The sequence below is a fragment of the Galeopterus variegatus genome, unplaced genomic scaffold (genome assembly GCF_000696425.1).
Source record: "Galeopterus variegatus unplaced genomic scaffold, G_variegatus-3.0.2 Scaffold331, whole genome shotgun sequence".
NCBI classification, from domain to species: Eukaryota; Metazoa; Chordata; class Mammalia; order Dermoptera; family Cynocephalidae; genus Galeopterus; species Galeopterus variegatus.
Genome location: NW_007726442.1, coordinates 93,970 through 111,877, shown reverse-complemented (window position 1 = coordinate 111,877; position 17,908 = coordinate 93,970). Strand labels below are relative to the sequence as shown.

General features: G+C 38.8%; 1 protein-coding gene across 1 annotated transcript in view; it reads left to right on the top strand.

Moving 5' to 3' along the window:
* The window catches only part of TAF1 (TAF1 RNA polymerase II, TATA box binding protein (TBP)-associated factor, 250kDa), a 78,097-nt gene that overhangs the window by 55,099 nt on the left and 5,090 nt on the right, over nt 1-17,908 (top strand). Inside the window, exons 35-40 of the mRNA XM_008567573.1 lie at nt 9,196-9,263; nt 9,561-9,677; nt 12,631-12,756; nt 13,552-13,650; nt 13,918-14,074; nt 14,708-14,885. Of these exons, the coding sequence (XP_008565795.1) occupies nt 9,196-9,263; nt 9,561-9,677; nt 12,631-12,756; nt 13,552-13,650; nt 13,918-14,074; nt 14,708-14,885 (745 nt within the window). The remainder of the gene's footprint in view (nt 1-9,195; nt 9,264-9,560; nt 9,678-12,630; nt 12,757-13,551; nt 13,651-13,917; nt 14,075-14,707; nt 14,886-17,908) is intronic.

Below are 17,908 nucleotides of genomic sequence, written 5' to 3'. Positions count from 1 at the left end.
AGCACCGCCGCGCTTCCCAAGCGGCGCACTATCCAGTGCGCCACCGGGCCGGCCCCTTAAGTATTTTTTTATTGAGATAATTATAGATTCAGGAAATTGCAAAAAATTTTACAAAGATTCCTATGTACCATTTACTTAGCTTTCTCCAATAGTAGTATCTTACTACTGTAATTCAATATCAAAGCCAGGAAATTGATACTGGCACATTGGTGTTAACTAGGTTACAGACTGTATTCAGCTTTCACTTTTTAAAAAATCTGTATTCATTTGTGCATGTGTGTGTATATAGTTCTGTGCAATTTTATACCATATATGGGTTCATGTAACTACCACCACAGTCAAGATTTAGAACTGTTCTGTCACCAAAAGAGAACTCCCTGCTCTTTGTATTTGCACCCCCACAGACATGCACCCACCACTGTCCCTGTCCCACTTTTCTGTTCTCTTGTGTCTATAGTTTTGACATTTGAGCACGTTATATAAATGGAATAATATGTAACTATTTAAGATTGACTTTTTTCCACAAAGCTAATTCCCTTGAGATCTAATCAAATTTTTGTATTATCAGTAATTCATTTTTTTAATTGTTGAGTAGTATCTCATTATATGAATATACCAGAGTTTGTTCAACCATTAACTCATTGAAGGACATTTTTTCCAGTATTTTGCTATTACAAATAAAGCTGCTGTGAATATTCATGTACAGGGTTTTGTGTGACTATGTTTTCATTTCTCTGCAATAAATGCCCAAGAGCAGAATGGTAAATATATGTTTAGTTTTTTAAGAAGCTGCCATATTCTTTTCCAGAGTGTCTGTCCCATTTATATTCTCACCAGAAGTGTATGAGTGATAGTTCCTCTGCAGCATTCATTATTACCACTTTTTTTTTTAAGCTATTCTATCTCATTGTGGTTTTACTGTGCATTTCCCTAGTGGCTAATGATGTTGACCATCTTTTCATGTGCTTATTTGCCATCTGCATATTTCCTTTGGTGAAGACATCTGTTCATATCTTTGGCCCAGTTTTAATTGTGTTGTTTTCTTAGAGTTTTGAGGGTTCTTTATATATTCCAGGTATAATACCTTTATTATGTAGAGGATTTGCAAAGATTTTCTCCCAGTCTGTGTTTTGCCTTTTCATTCTCTTAACAGGTTCTTTCAAAGAGCAGAAATGTTTAATTTTGATGAAGTCCAATTTATCAATTTTTTTTTTATGGATTGTTCTTTTGGTAAATCAGTTCATGGGCTTGAATCCCCGTACTAGGCAGCCACCAGCAAACAAAAAAATCAGTTGAGTGCGTTGGTCTATTTCTGGTTTTTTTCTGTTCCATCGGTCTGTGTGCTTATTCCTCTGCACGCTGCTTTGGTTACTGTAGCTATAAGTATTATCAGGTAGAGTGGCTCTCACTTACTCTTTTTCGAAACTGTTTTATGTTGTACTTCTTTTGCCTTTCCACATAAATTTTAGGAGGAGCTTGTCTATATCTCCAAAAAAGTCTCACTGGGATTTTGATGAGAATTGGGATTAAACCCGTTTATCAGTTTGGGGAATTGACATCTTTACTGATCATCCTTTCATGTTAGTACATATAAATCTTTACATTCTTTTTAACATGTTCCATAGCATGGATGTATGTATAATTAAACCATTCCCCTGTTGATAGGCATTATTTAAAATATTTCTATAATGCTGGCTCGCAAACAGTTTTTTACTGTTTTTATATTTTGTTGATATCGTTGTGTGCTCATGAAAAATTTCTGTAGGAAATCTTTTGCGGGGGGGAAGGGAGAGGTTGGCTGGTAGTGGATCTGAACCCTCGACCTTGGTGTTATAACACCATACTCTAACCAACTGAGTAACTGGCCAGCCTCCTCTGTAGGAAATCTTGATAGACACTCTGAAATTGTGTTCCAAAAAGGCTGTGCCTGTTTATAGTCTAAATAACAGTGAAGGAGGGCTGGCTGGTTAGCTCACTTGGTTAGAGCATGGTACAGATAACACAAAGGTCACGGGTTCCTATCCCTGATTCCCCCTGGACTGGCCAGCTGCCAAAAACAAAAACAACAGCAAAATAACAGTGAAGGAGAATGCCTATTTCCCTACAGTCTTTCCAACACTGAGATTTATCAAATTATCAGTGCTTTAAAATCTTTGCCAATAATTTCGGTAAAATTCAAGTATATAACAAAACAAAATTTTTATCATAAAAATTAAATACATGTTCATTGAGAAAAATGAAACAGTGTAGAACTGTATAAAGTGAAAGGGAAAAATCTGTCAGTCCTTCCACTCCTCCCATCCTGTTCTCCAAAGTAATTCTGGACCTTTTTCTATGCACACTATATGGTTTTTCTGTTTTGACTAATGAAATCATATATTTATGTTCTGTTCTACAATTTGCTTTTTTCTCTTGACAATATGTTGTGGATGATTTTTCATTCATTTGAGTATGTGATCTTGTTTAAGTAAAATTTAAGTTAGATCATACGTACCTTTCTTCATCATAGTCATCATATAGGACTCAAAAAGGCCAAGGATATCATTATAAATGTTTCTGGAAAAAATATCTAAATTGGATTTCCACTTTGTCTGAAAAAATACTATGGCTGAAATAGAGGGAAATTGCCCAGTGGTCACTGACATTTGACATTTTATTTCTATGATAATACTGCTTTGTTGTTCAAGAATTCAGTTTCTACTTAAATTTGGTAGAGAATAGATGTCCGTAACTTACTAGCCCTTCTCTGTACTACTCTGGCATAAGGCAGTATCTCATTAAAGTCCCCTACTTATAGTGAGATAGTATAATATGCCAATAAGCACATATGCACCAGAAAATATTAAGGTTACAACAAAGTCTATCTTTGAAGAAATATCTCTTGGGAAAGTAAAGATTATATTTGTTAAAAGAAAAAGGAGACAGGGAAAAACAGACTTTGTGTAGGGCTGAAGTTTCTGTAATGTATTTTCAAGGCAAGGCAACTTTGTGGTATCAGGAAAAACAAAACAGACCTCTATCGTGAATATCATGAAAGATATAAATCAATGTTAATTTCCCTCATGTTTATTCTATATAAGTTATCATAATGGGTATCATGTAGATTTGGGCAAAGAGTGTAAAAAGAAAAATGGGCACAGGTAGGTTTAGTGGCTTAAATCTAATAAGAGCTTAATTGCTGTAAGCTCCATGAAGGCAGGGACCATGTCTGTCTTATCCCTGTTGCTTAGGACAATACTTGGCACACAGTAGACACTCAGTAAATATCTGTTGAGTGAAGGAATGGCCAGAGACAGATACAGTACCGGGAAAGAGTTGAAAGTGGTACTCCAGAAGCCAAATAATTAGTTTCAAGGAAGAAGTGAGTATCAGTTTCAAATGTGGGCTGGCCAGTTAGCTCACTTGGCTAAAGAGAGATGTTGATAACACCAAGGTCAAGGGTTTGGAGCCACCAAAAAACAAATGTAACAGCGGGGCTACTAGGGTCAAGTCTGAAAAATATGTTCACTGGATTTGGCAGTGTATCATTGACTGGATGAGAACAATTTCAATGAAGTGTTCTTTAACACTACCTCATTCTCTGACACAGTTAGTTGCTCCTTTGTCTACAGTTCCTTAGTACTTTGTATTTTACTGAGATTATGAGTTTGTATGTGTGTATCTTTAGTGAGGCCTAGAAGGGCATCAATGACAAGGACTTATCTCTTCTGTTGTTTTTTGTTATGTTTTTTATATCAGCAGAGCCAGGCACTGTACCTGGCTTTTAGAGTAAGTGCTTAAAAATGAAGAATCAAGCCCTATTATAAATTTTACCCTATAGGAAAAGGTGTTTTGAGGTGTCTGTTATTTTTCCTTTTTTTTTTTTGGCAGCTGGCCAGTATGGGGATCTGAACCCTTGACCTTGGTGTTAAACACTGTGTTCTAATCAGCCAGCCCTGTTTTTCTAATTGTGGAAATATGGGGCGGGGGGGAGGGGCCTAGGCTGTGCATGCGCGCACACACACACTAAAGGTTACTTCAGAAAGTTCACGGAAAAATAGAATTAAAAGATAACGTAATCTTTCCATGAACTTTTTGAAGTGTGTGTGCGCGCGCGCGCGTGTGTGTTTATATTACCCTTGAGTGTGTGTTGAATGGAATGGTGGTTTATTTGAGGGGGAAAAAAAGAAGCATTTTTGGATTCTTTGGGGCTTTTCATCAGATAGGCCCTGAATGTAAATCCTACCATTGGCCAGTGAGATTTATTACACCAGCTCCCCTCTGGATAGTTTCTACCTTCTTGAATTTTTAGTCCAGATTTCTTTCTTTTTGTGGCTGGCCGGTCTAGTCCAGATTCTGAGTGAGGACTGAGGGTCTGTTACTCTGGTTTAAGAGACTGAACTTCTTGGAAACTAAACCTATTAATTTGCATTTGATCCTCATTCTACATAATGTAAGGAGCCTAGCTACAATGTGAACTATTCGATTCACTTTTTACTTTTCACTTGTTCTGGATCTAGTTCGAGATCAATATCTGAGGATTTGGAAACCAGAGAGCTCATCTCTTTGGGATCTGTAGACTATGCATAGTTGAATTTAGTAATTCTAATTTCTTCAGGAATTAGCCATGCAGAATTTTTTTTTTCCTGTTTTTTTAGAACCTGGTGCTAATTTATTTATTTATTTAAGTTTCCTACTGCTACTAAAATTTTATTTTTTAATTTTAATGATTCACAGTGGGACAAATCCACATCCCCCACACCATTCACTGTCAAGGTAATAATTCATGCTTGTTTTGGCAGAGTACTCATTTTCTTAGGAGGGGGTTATATTTAGTATTTTTAGAAGAGTTCTCAAAGCAAATGTGAACCTAGGAGTGACCACAAATCTCTTCCTCTCCTTGGTTGCCTAGGACTGCTCACCAACTTGACTAATGTTTTTCTCTGAAAGTTTTCATATAGCTAACAGCAATGATGCTTGCTTTCCCCCTTTAACTAGACCCATGAAGCATATAACTTTCCTTTTCTGTCCTCACATCAAGCATGTCCTCACTCATAAGTCAGTGCTAAGAAAGTAAGAAAAGCCCACAATAATACATTGATCTTTCAGAAGGAGAGGACAAATCTGTGGTTACTAGAGTTGTGGGGGGAGGGAGAAAAGAGTTGGTGAGAGATTGGGTAAGGGGCATAAAGAATAATTACAATTTGTAATAATGAATATGATAATATTGTTTGATCAACACAAGTTGTACACAGGTGATAGTAGTCAGCGCTGTACCCCCAAATATGTATAATCCGTTATGCTTCAATTTAAAAAATAGTTAAATTAAAATAACAAAACAAAATATGTAGAGAGAAATTACTTAGAAACAACAAAAGGAATTTTCTTCATTTTGGTGGAATATCATCTTGGAATTATAACTATTTAAGGACATTTGGATTTGAATTGTATATGATTCTGTAGGCTCTGCCAATCCATATTTGGTGTGAGACAAAGTATAAAAAAAAATTTCTTCAACAAGACAGTGTCTATTTGCAGTTTTTTGGCCACGATTTACTAAGAACAGAGAAAGCAAAATATACTCAGAAAAACTTTTATTTTTAAGGGGGTAGCTTATTCTGTTGGGCACAGTAATAATTCATAAATGAACCTTATCTTTCATTTTCATTTTGGTGTCATTCTGGAAATTATGCTTTATATCCTAATTCTGAGTGTCTGTATAGCACCCCTTTAGGGATTGGAAAATTGGAATTCAGTTTCTATTTAATATCTCCCCCAACCCCCCCCAGCAGCCTTAGCACCTTTATTATTCCCACAGAGGCCCTGTTATCTTTGTATGTCTCTTCACTGGACTCCTCATTTCTTCCTAAGCTGCAAAAACTAAAGCTGATCATCCTATTCTTAGTAAGCTCCTGATTGCTGCAGAGTATAAAGTAGTATTTTTAGCTTTATAGAGGTGGTTATGGACCCCTTTGACAGTCTGATGAAAAACCATGGGTTTTTACCCAGAAATATGCATATTACATACAGAATTTTGTTTATAATTATAAAGGGTTCATGGATCTCTCATTCTCATTACCACCCCATTCAAGAACTCCTGGTATAGATAGGGATGAAAAAAATTCTGGGTATTTTTATCCACTATGTTAACAATGGTTTGCCAGCTCTGCCACCATGTTTCATTAAAATGACTTCAGTGCCACTTTACCTATAATAGTGTAATATAGTTAAATAGCTGAAACCCTTATAACCCTTTTTTTTTTTAAGTTTTTAAAATTTTAACGTTTACTTGTACATATTTGTGGGGCACAGTGATTCACTTAGATTAGATAGCACAGTTTTGTACCCATTAGTCCACCACTTCTCTTTCCTGTTCTCCCTCCCCTCCTGGCCTCTGGTAACCATTATTCTACTCTCTACTTCTATGAGAACTACTTTTTTTAATTCTTGAGAGCATGGAGTGTCTAAAACTGATGAGACACAAACAGCTAGTAATCAAAACACATAGACAAGTGTATCAGCTATGTAAATAAGTGGGTTGATTTTTTTTTTTTTAATTTTAGAGGTATTATTAGTGGGTGTTCTTTAGAGTTGTGTGTTGCAAAGAAAACGGGGAGGGAAGAGGTACCATCTTCAAAATGGTTTAAAGTAAGAGAGAAACTTTGCAAACATAAAACTAACTTTTTCTTATATTATAAAATGAGGGAATTGAGATATTGAGAGATTGGTGTATGTTTATTTTTCAAAACTGAAGTAGAATAAAGGCTGAATTCCTAATCCACAGGCTGGGATTTTAGCCATGAGGCAGGACCCTGTAGGTAGAAGAGTCAGTATGGTGTAAGTAACCAGTGTTGTACTGGCTCAGGGAAGGAGCCTTGTAACCTGTATGCAGCTTGCTGTTTTCTCTAGTATAATGTATTACCATCACCATGAAAGCTTCGGGCTAGCCAGTTAGCTCAGTTGGTTAGAGATAACTAACTGGAACACCAAGTCAAGGGTTCAGGTCCCTGTATCTGCCAGCCACCAAAACAAAATAAAGAAAAACCATGAAGTACAAAAGCTTGTCTGATGACTTTTGCAGTTTATCTCCATCAGTATTTTGAGGACCAACCTGCTGCTGGCCCCACGAGATCAGAAGTGCAGAAACTTGAGCTGCAGTTTTATTACTCAGAACTATTCTTGATTGTGAGCCATCTCTGGCTATCTTTATATGTGTCCTAAATATTTTGATGATTGACTTAGTTTTCTTTCTGGCTTATTTGTGTTTGGCACAGGCAGCTTGTACATCTTTTAAAGAATAGTTGGCCTATAATTGTGAGAGGTTTTACCTGAAAGGGACTTTGTTCATGTCATAGCTTGCAATAATCATAGTAGATATGGCCTGAAAACTTCACATATGGTACAGTTTTTATCCTTTATATCCTGATAAACAGTAGGTTTAATTCAGGGATCACCTCCTCTGTGAAGCCTTTTCTAGTTCCTTTTCCCCTCTTACCTCTCAGAATTAGTCACTTCCTCCATGAAAAAATGCCTCTGTGCATTTTTTCACTGCATTGTATTGTCCTGTTTGTTTACAGTCTATCTCACTGTAGTAGACTATAAACTTCCTGAGGATATGGCCTATATCTTACTCATTTCTGTAATTTCTAATGCCTGGCACATAGAAGGCACTCAGAAAAATGTCTTATGAGTAAATAAGTGAATGAACAGTATACAAAAGAATATTTATAAAGCATTTAAGGCAGAGATTGAAAACTCAGATGCCTTCAGGGTCCAGGTATAAATGAGTTAAGCAGACCTGGTATAGGGACTATGGTATCCTTATCTAAAAGGAGCAGCTGCTGCTCAGCTCCAGTCCATTGGTGCCTTGTGGGAGTGCTGAACCTGTGTTACCACATCTTTTCATTTTTAAGAGAAACAAGACATTTGGGTTTTTATATGAAATCTCCCAATTGTTAAATGTTGTCAACTAAGTTTTTTTTTTTTTTTAAAGCTTTTTATCAAGATATAACTAACAGAAAAGTATATATATTATGAGTGCACAGCTCAATCCATTTTTACAAACAACTAATTTCTTATATGGGCCAAACAAAACTGGATTGACATGTAAGCCAGTTTTCAACTTTTAACTAAGGCCATATGGGGAACTTTATAGATTAGTTAAGAATCACCTTATAGGTAAAGTGTTTTAGAGAGATATCAGCCAGTCTGGTCCAAGGTAGTGAGTTATCTCTGTTGTTCTTAGTCAGTTACAGATCGAACTCCTTGTTCTACTCTTTCCCCCCTTCTCACTACTGCCCTTGACTAGTCTAAAAAAATAAAAGTAGACTCAAACAGTAAAATAAAGAAAGAAAGAAAAGAAAAGAAAAATAAAAGAAAAAAAAAGACATACATCAACTAAATTCAATGTGTGGACCTTGTTTGGGTTATGATTCAGAGAAGTCAAATGTGAAAGAACATTTATGAAATAACTTGGGAAATTTGAATCTTGAATTGCTATTTGATAATATTAAAGAATTAGGTTTTTTTAGAATTGATCCAGTTGGTTTGGGATTTTTTTTAATAGACTTTCTTTAATTTTTTAAATAGACTATTTTAGAAGTTTTAGATTTACAGCAAAATTGAGCAGAAGTCACAGAGAGTTACCATTGTACTCCCTGCCCTGACATACACACATCTTCCCCCATTATCAATATCCAGCACTAGAAAGGTACATTAATTGTGTTAATCGATGAACCTACATTGACACCACATTACCACCCAAAGTTTATAGTTTGCATAAGGGTTCTTTCTTGGTATTATATATTCTGTGGGTTTTGACAAACGTATAATGACATGTTTCCACCATTATAGTATTGTGCATAATTCTTTTTTAAAGTGTCCTTAGCAACACATACTGAACGATTTATGGATGAAATTATATGATGCTGGAATTTGCTTCAGAATAATTTGGAAGGAGTCTGGAAGGTTGAAGTATAAATGAAACAAGATTGGCCATGCATTGAAGCTGGCTAATGAGTACATGGGAGTTCATTATATTAGTCTGTGTGTACGTTTGAAATTTTCCACCTCTAAAAGTACAGCAAGAATTCAAGCTAAAGCTGAAGCATGATTTTTTTGGGTCTAGGGTAATGGGACACACTGCTCATGACGTAATATAAAATTCTGGAACTGAAGTCTGCAAAGGTAATGGCATTTTCTTATTTCATTTTATAGGGCCTGAGAGTCAGTATACTAAGACTGCTCAGGAGATTGTGAACGTCTGTTACCAGACATTGACTGAGGTAGGTGGTAAAGAGGAGATCCCCTTGTGATCTAGCTTTCTGAAATCCTTTTGTTCCCTTGAGTGAGGAGCCTTCCCAGACTATCCTGTTTTAAACTGTAATATCCTAACCCCCACCCTCATTCCCCATGCCCTGTTTCCTTCCTTGCTTTATTTATTTTGATTATCATCTGTGTCCTGCCACTAAAATATAAGCTCCATTGAGGACAGGGATATTTTTGTCTGTTTTGTTTACTTTTGTACTCCCAGTGCCTAAAACACATGTTCAATTAATTCATTAATTTTCTTTATTTCTTAGTATGATGAGCATTTGACTCAACTTGAGAAGGATATTTGTACAGCTAAAGAAGCAGCTTTGGAGGAAGCGGAATTAGAAAGCCTAGACCCAATGACCCCAGGTCCCTATACACCTCAGGTGAGTCTGAGGACTAGGAACTTCCTCTTATAATTTTCTTATTTGTTTGGGAAATTGGGAGCATATTAACAGATCTATTTACTGAGATACCGTTCTTCTCTGTCCTTCCTCTTCATATGCCTTTCGTGTGCTTTCTTGTCTTCTCAAAGGCTAAGGTGAGTGAGGGCTATGGGTCTTGGTGGTCTTGTTGAATCCAGAAGAGGCAGTTGTGGGATGAATGAATGGGATGGGACATTTAGTTGGGCAGTATTTGGGAATACTAGATTCCTGACTACTATAGACAGAAGCATTATGAGTCTCTGGAGGTCTCTTGTCCATGAATTTTGGAGCTCTAGGACATCCCTAGAGTGTAGACTTCTCAGTTACAGACATGGGCCAATGTTGTCCCATGTTGTGTCTATAAGACACCATTCCCTCAGAGGTATCTCAGTGTAGCTCAGATGTCACCCATTTTCCTGGATTGACTCCCTCTCCTAGTAAATGAAGACGGGTAATATTTATAATGTTCTTAAGTTTGCATGTCAAAAGACTAGAGAGCAGGATGAATAAGACATTTTTAATCTTTCTGATCTGATTCTGAACCCCTGAATATGCTAAGAGTATATTTTTTCTATACTGTACTCTTAGAGTGTTGGCATATTTGAAGAATAGGACTTAAGACAGTATAACTGGTGTTTGGTTTTTGTTTGTATTGGAGGCACTATGGTAAAGTTGACAGTACATGAGGTTTGACATAAAATAGGCCTGGGTTTGAGTCTTAGCTCTGCTATTATCTAGCTTTGTGATCTTGGGAAGTTAACCTCTCAAAGTCAGTTTCCTTTACTCTAAAATTTATTTTTCAAGATTGTTATAAGCATTAAGTGAGTTAATTTGCCTGGCACATAGTAGCTACTCAGTAAATGTTTGTTTCCTTCTCTATATGAAAGTTGTCTATAAAGTTCCTAGAGACTCTTTCAAATAAATATTTTAATGAAGAATTCTCCCAATCCTCCCAGGGATTTTATTTTTCATTCTACCCAGGTTTCACTCTGGACCGATAATGCAACCTGTGTGATCTACGTTGGATTATTGCTGTCTCTGTATCTCGTTCAGGCACTTTCCCTATCTATCTTTTACTTTCTCTTTCATCCCAAAACCTAGGTTATTGAGGGGCCAAGTATAAAGAACCCTCAGATACTTCTTCAAGGCCCAGAACAAGGAAAAGCTCTTGGAGTGTGTGGGCAGATTGGGTCAAGGGGGCTTGGGTGAGTGATGTTGCCCAGGAAGGCCCTATTTGCTAATAGGCTCACATCTTCCACAAGGCACTTTCTGGTAAGTTAAAACTTGGGTATTAGTTATCACTACCCAGGACAGTCTAGCCACTGAGTAGCACATGGTTTTCTCAGGTCTAGGACAGCGTAAGCCTAGTCCTTTGGTGAGTCAAAGCCTTGGACCCAAATGTCATCTTCCTTTTTTCCCTACCTTTTCCACACTACCTCAAATGGCTGAGGAAAACCTGTCAACTCTTCTCCCTTCTGAGCAGTAGCCACTGTTTGGTGCAGGTAGAAGTTTTCTTATGAAGAGTAGGATAAAATAGTACTGCATCATTATTTCAGTTCACCCTCTTATCTTTCTCTTTATTTAATACATACACATTTAAGATAGTAAGCCCAACTCATTACCTCTTAACCTGAAGAAGATGCACATGTACCTTATTTTCAACTTCTAAATGGTGGTAGTCAATAATGTATTTTCACTTGATTATTTCCACCCAGCTTGCGTTGCATCGTATGTTCAGCTTAACACTATCTAAAACTGTTCACTTTGCAGTTTCCTATGCAGCCCTTCTTATTTTCTATGCTATGTTTAAGATTTTGCAGAAATTTCATCTCCTCATTTTCCCTTCTTCTCTTCCACACTGTTTTATCTGCTCGTAATGCTTTAAATTCTGTTTTGTCTTTCTCCAAAACCCTCTTCTCAATAAGTCTTGTTTGTTCGCTTTAAAAACACACACACAAAGTAATGCGTGAGTTTTTTACTGATAAAACTAGCATGTTCATTGGGAAAAACTGGAAAATGCAAGCAAGAATAAGATACCTATAATCAGTTCTGCCACTCAGAAAGAAAAAGGTGTGTGTGTTTGAGTTTATAGACACACTTATAAATGAAATTGGTCAGTATGGTTTTGTGTCTTGTTCTTTTCATTTTATGTTACATTATGAGCATTTTATCAAGTCCCTCCTGCCTTTCTGTCACTGAAATAGTCCATTTGCTAAATCTCTGTTCTTTTCATGGGAGAGAAGAGGGAAGGAATCTATAATTTATTGAGTACCAGGCATTGGGTAAGGAGTTTACATATATCTCTTAATTCTTACAACAACCCTGTGAGGTAGACATTATCATCCATGTTTTACAATTGAGGAAACCAAGGCTTAGAGAGATTAAGTAATTTGTTAAAGTTACTCAACTAGCAAGTGGTGGAGCCAGGACTCAAACCCAGGGCAGTTTACTCCAAAGTCCATGGTTTTTCACCATTTTGCTTTGTAGCATCCTCTGACAAGCTCATAAACTATTAAACCATCCCATGCTCTTGTTGGAATTGAAGTTACTTTATCCTGTTTCCACTTAGTTATCTCTAAATTGAACAATCAGAATAACACTGGTATGAAGCCCTGGGCCTAAAAACAATAAGACTATTGACCAGAGAAGCTGTTAGAACATAAAATTGTCCCATAGATTTGATGCATTTCTGCTTCAGGCCTCTGATCAGATACCTCAGATACCTATCTGCTAGAACAGGCAACATTTGTATGATTCCCAAAAACTTGTCCATAAGGCTATACCAGATTATGTTTTCTCTTTAACTGTATTGCTCTGCATGACCTTTTTCTTCAGTGAATGCTCTGAAGGGGAGTTCTCTATATTTCTTTTCCCTTCCCTATATAGAAGCTAAATTATATGTTTTGTGTCACAGCCTCCTGATTTGTATGATACCAACACATCCCTCAGTATGTCTCGAGATGCCTCTGTATTTCAAGATGAGAGCAATATGTCTGTCCTAGATATTCCCACTGCCACTCTGGAAAAGCAGGTAACACAGGTAGGATGTTCTTTTTCTCTTCGTGAGATTATTGGTATGCCTGGGGGTGGGGGCTGGGGGTGATACATGATGTACATCAAGGATGACTGGGCCTGTTGGCTTTGGGAATGGAGGCTTAGAAATGTGATTTCAATTATTGGTCTACAGGTACCATTAAAAAAAAAAATTAAAATGATTTCAAGATGGGATGGTGAATGTCGCATAACTACATTGTCTTCTGTCTGTCCCCATGGGTAGAGTCAGGTACAGCACAACTTCAGGGTAGGCAGTAGTGTAAAAAAATATATGTGGCATCAGAGCAACCTGACAGGTAACTAGAAAGACTAACTTCATTCAGAGACAGAGTTCAAAATAATTGGCTTCCTACTTTATGTATGTTATAATCTAAATTAAAACTATTTGTAAAATTAAATTTTTAAAATTGTCCTTTTCTAGAAATATCAGAAGATACTTCTCATCTGAAGCAGAAATTCTTTAGGTATTCTCAGTAAGGGTTCCACTGGAAAGTGCAAAACCCAGGAGGGTTTTTCTATCCTGAGAAAAGCTTGAGTTAGTAAGGAAAGGTTTCCTTGGGATGATAGTTAAGAGTAGATAAGGATCTTCTTATTCCTGGACATGATTTCTGAAGAATGACTGGGGAAAAATGCACATGCCTTGAGCTATGTAAATAGCCCCCACCAGCAGTGGGATTGGCTGGGATGTCAGGGAGGAGCATCCATCCTGATTGAGACCCCTCGGTTAACTCCTCCTACAGGCACGTCCCTCAATGATGTGCTGTTTGTGTTCCTTACTCAGATGCACCAGGGCCGAGGTAGGCTGGGCGAGGAAGACTCTGATGTAGATATTGAAGGGTATGATGATGAGGAGGATGGGAAACCTAAGACTCCAGCCCCAGTGAGTATGCTTACAGAAAGCTTATGTATATTATACCCTTGTATGATAGGAGCCTCAATAGGTCAGGACAGCCAAATCCCAAAGTGATATCAGGGAGTCTCCATAGTGAGCCCCAATCTGCCTTTAATCCTTTTAACCAGCTAAATAACTCTATCCACCAAAATTACTTAACTTCTTATGAGGCAGTGGGGGTGGGGGCTAGTGGTAGCTTTTGGTCTCTTGCTTGGTCAGTTGATGGAAATGTAACCCACAATTGGTCTTATTCAGGAAGGTGAAAATGGAGATGGTGATCTTGCAGATGAAGAGGAAGGAGCTGTGCAACAGCCTCAAGCCAGTGTCCTGTATGAGGATTTGCTTATGTCTGAAGGAGAAGATGATGAGGAAGATGGTGGGAGTGATGAAGAAGGAGATAATCCTTTCTCTGGTAAGTCTTTTTCCTTTGCTTCTGTTCCTATGTAGCTCACTATAGCACCCTCAGTACTGGATAGGAAGTTGTTGGCCACATATGCTGTTATCAGAAGCTGCCTCCCTTATCAAAGTCCTGTTAAGAGACCCTGAGAGTACTGAGCACTCTCTCATAGGTTGATCATATTCATGAGCTGTAGAGGAAGTAAAGAAACAATTCAGGAGATGCAGAAGACAACAGTGGAAAAGGCAATACCTAAGTAGCAACTTTGATTTGGATACTTGCTAAAGATGAGAACAAAGTATTAAGTGTGGCAACAGGGAAAGAAAATTAAAAGACATCCTGTTTTGGCATGTTTTATGGATTAATGGCAATGGCAGAGGAAAAAGTTTAGGAGGAGATGTTAGGAAAAAAACAGATAAGTTGGACTGAGATGGAGAAAGGAAATTATTATTTGGATTCAGTTTCTAAACTACAGATCTTGCCACTGTTGACCTTAGGCAGTTAGAAGGGAGGCCTCTGAAGTGAGGAATATAGGCAAGATAGAAGCCTGTGTAGATGTGAGAGTGACTGCTTTTGGAAGACTAAGCCAAAGATGTTAATTCTTTCAAGTTTATCTTTTGATGAACCATGATCTGTCTCTTTCTATAGCTATCCAGCTGAGTGAAAGTGGAAGTGACTCTGATGTTGGATCTGGTGGGATAAGACCCAAACAGCCCCGCATGCTTCAGGAGAACACAAGAATGGGCATGGAAAATGAAGAAAGCATGATGTCCTATGAGGGAGACGGTGGGGAGGCTTCCCATGGTTTGGAGAATAGCAACATCAGGTAATCGGCAGCAACATGCTACAGGGCTGTGGCATCGGTGCCCAGCTATGATGTCAAAGGGCTCAGCAGCAGATTACTTTCATCCATCAAACATTTTTTGAGCACCTACTAGGGCCAGGCAGTGTGCTAGGCCCTGGGGATGCACAGAGGACCAAAACATATCCTGCCCTTGAGGAGTTCACAGTCTGGTGGAAGAGACTGACACAAACAAATCATTGCAAATACAATGTGATAATAAGTGCTGTAGTATAAGTAGTACACAAAGTGCCAAGGCACCACCGAGGAGGGAGTGGCTCACTCTGCTTGGAGTAATCAGGGAAAGTTTTACAGATGAGGGAACTTTTGAACTGGGCCTTAAAGAATGAATAGGAGTCTACTAAGTAGATATTGTGGCAGCAGGTGGGGAGATCTTTATAGATGGGAAAGTATGTTTAAAGGCACAGAAATATAAAGTATGTTCCAGAGCAAAGGGAGGTTGTTAGGGAGTTGAGGCTCCAGAATTAGCAAAGGATTATATTGTAGAGGACCTTAAATGGCATGCTAAGACATTTGGATTTTATCCTGTGGGTAATAAGATTCATCACTTTAAGGAGAAGGAAGTAACATCAAATTTGTATATTAAATAACTCTTAGGGCAGTGTGGGACAGATGATAAAAGAATATCAATGGGGATCTGTCCAGAGGAGGGGGAAATGAAGGGACATATTCAAGAGCTATTTAGAAGGTAGATCAATTGGATTTAGGAGGTAAGGAGGCCAGAAAAATAACCAATGGGAAGGTCACTGAGATAGTAAAGAGGAAGAACAGGTATTAGATGGGGTAGGAAAGGAGGGAAAAAATGAATTTGGCTTTGGACATGTTGGATTTAGTGTATGTAGGATACATCTAGCCAGCAAGCAGAGGATTTTATTTATTTATTCATTCAGCAAATATTTATCATAAGTACAAAAACACCTAAGATGTGGTCCCTTCCTTCAAGGAGTTCAGTCTAGCAGGAAACCTTAAAACAGGCAAACCAGCAATCGCAGTGTAACATGAAAAGTGCTGTAACAGTCAACCACAGGATTTTTCTAGGACTTATGTAGGAGTGTGAGGGGGGGCTAGTTACAGAAGGAAACTGAGCCAAATAATGTAATTAGCTAGATGAAGAAGAAAGCAAAGGGCATACCAGAGACCAGGAATAGCATATGTAAGACACAGAAGCATGAAACACTTTAGAAAACACCAGTAGTTCATTGTGCCTGGAGCTTTTGATTGATCCATGTAAGATCATGATTCATGTGATAGAAATGATTTAAAGAGGTAGGTAAGGACCAAATCATGAAGAAGCTGAAGGTTTGGGGCAGGCATTGAATAAGAGTAGTATCATCAGATTTACATTTTAGGAAGATTGCTCCATGCTGCAGAAGAAAAATGGGCAAAAGACATGAAGTAATAATTCACAAAAGAAATGCAAACGGCCAATAAATATATGAAAAAATAACTTCCCTAATGTAATAGTCCGTTTGTGTTGCTATAACAGCATACCTGAGACTGGTAATTTATAAAAAACGGAAATTTATTTGGCTTACAATTCTTGGGCAGCTGCATCTGACACGGGCCTCAGGCTGCTTCTGTTCATGGCAGAAAGTGGCAGGCAGCTGGCAGGTACAAGCAGATCACATGGCGAGAGGAAGCAAAAGAGAGAGGAGTTGCCAGTATCTTTAAACAACTAGCTCTCACGGGAACTAATAGAGCACAAACTCACTTATTAATCCCCCCATCTGGGGAGAACATTAAACCATTCATGAGGGATCCACCCCCATAACTCAAAATAGCTTCCAGCACTGCCACATCGATGATCAGATTTCCATGTGAGTTTTGGAGGGGACAACACATCCAAAATCCATCATTCCGCCCCTGGCCCTCCAAAACTCATGTCACTCACATACAAAATACAGTTATTTCATCCCAACAGTCCCAAAAGTCTCAGCTTTCTCCAGCACCAACTTAAAAGTCCAGTCTCATCTGAGACCAAAAGCAAAAGTTCTTCCAGCTATGAACTTGTAAAAACAAAACCAAATTTATCTGCTCCCAAGAAACAATGGTGGAACAGACATTGGGTATACATTCCCATTCCAAAGGGAAGAAATAGGCCAGAAGAAAGGAGAAACAGGCCCCAAGCAAGTCCAAAACCCAGCAGGGCAGACATAATGTCTTAAAACTCCAAAATAATCTTTGACTCCAAGTCCTGTATCCTGGGCACAATGGGGCATCTGGGCCCCCAAAGCCTCAGGCAGCTTCACTCCCACAGCTCTACTGGGCACAGCCCAGTGGGCTGTGCTGGTACCTGTTGCTTTTCCAGGCCTGTGTTGCACATTACCCTGCAGTTCTGGGGTCCTGGCAGCAGCCCTGCTGCCTTGGCTCTACTAGACATTTCCCTGCTGTGGGCTCTCTGTGGGGGATCCGACCCCACCTTCTTGCTTGGCATTGCTCTAGTAGATGGCCTCTGCAGTGGCTCCGCCCCTGCGGCAGGTCTCTGCCTGGGTCCCCAGGCTTTTCCGTACATCCTCTGAAATCTGGGTGGAGGCTGCCACACCTCCACTGCTCTCGTCCTGCCGGCCTGCAGACTTAACACAATGTGGAAGCCACTGAGGTTTCAGGCTTAAACTCACCAGAGCTGCTGCACAGACCACACTTGGGGCAGCCATTTGAGGCAGGGCTGCTCCAGCCAGAGCAGCTGGGATGCAGAGAGCAGGTTCCCAAGGGCAGCTGCACCCCAGGTCCATCCTCCTGGACAACTCAGTTCTTCTAGGCCTCAGGGCCTGTGATGGGTAGGGCACCCTTCCAGACTTCTGAAATGCCTTCCGGGTCTTTTTCCCATTGTCCTGGTTATTAGCATCTGGCTGCCTCACCACCAAGCTAATGTCTTCCACAACCAGTTTATCTGCTTCACCCTTGCATTTTTTTCTGGCTCTCCGCTTCTCTACCGCATGCCCAGGCTGCAAATTTTCCAAATCTTTACGCTCTGCTTCCCTTTTAAA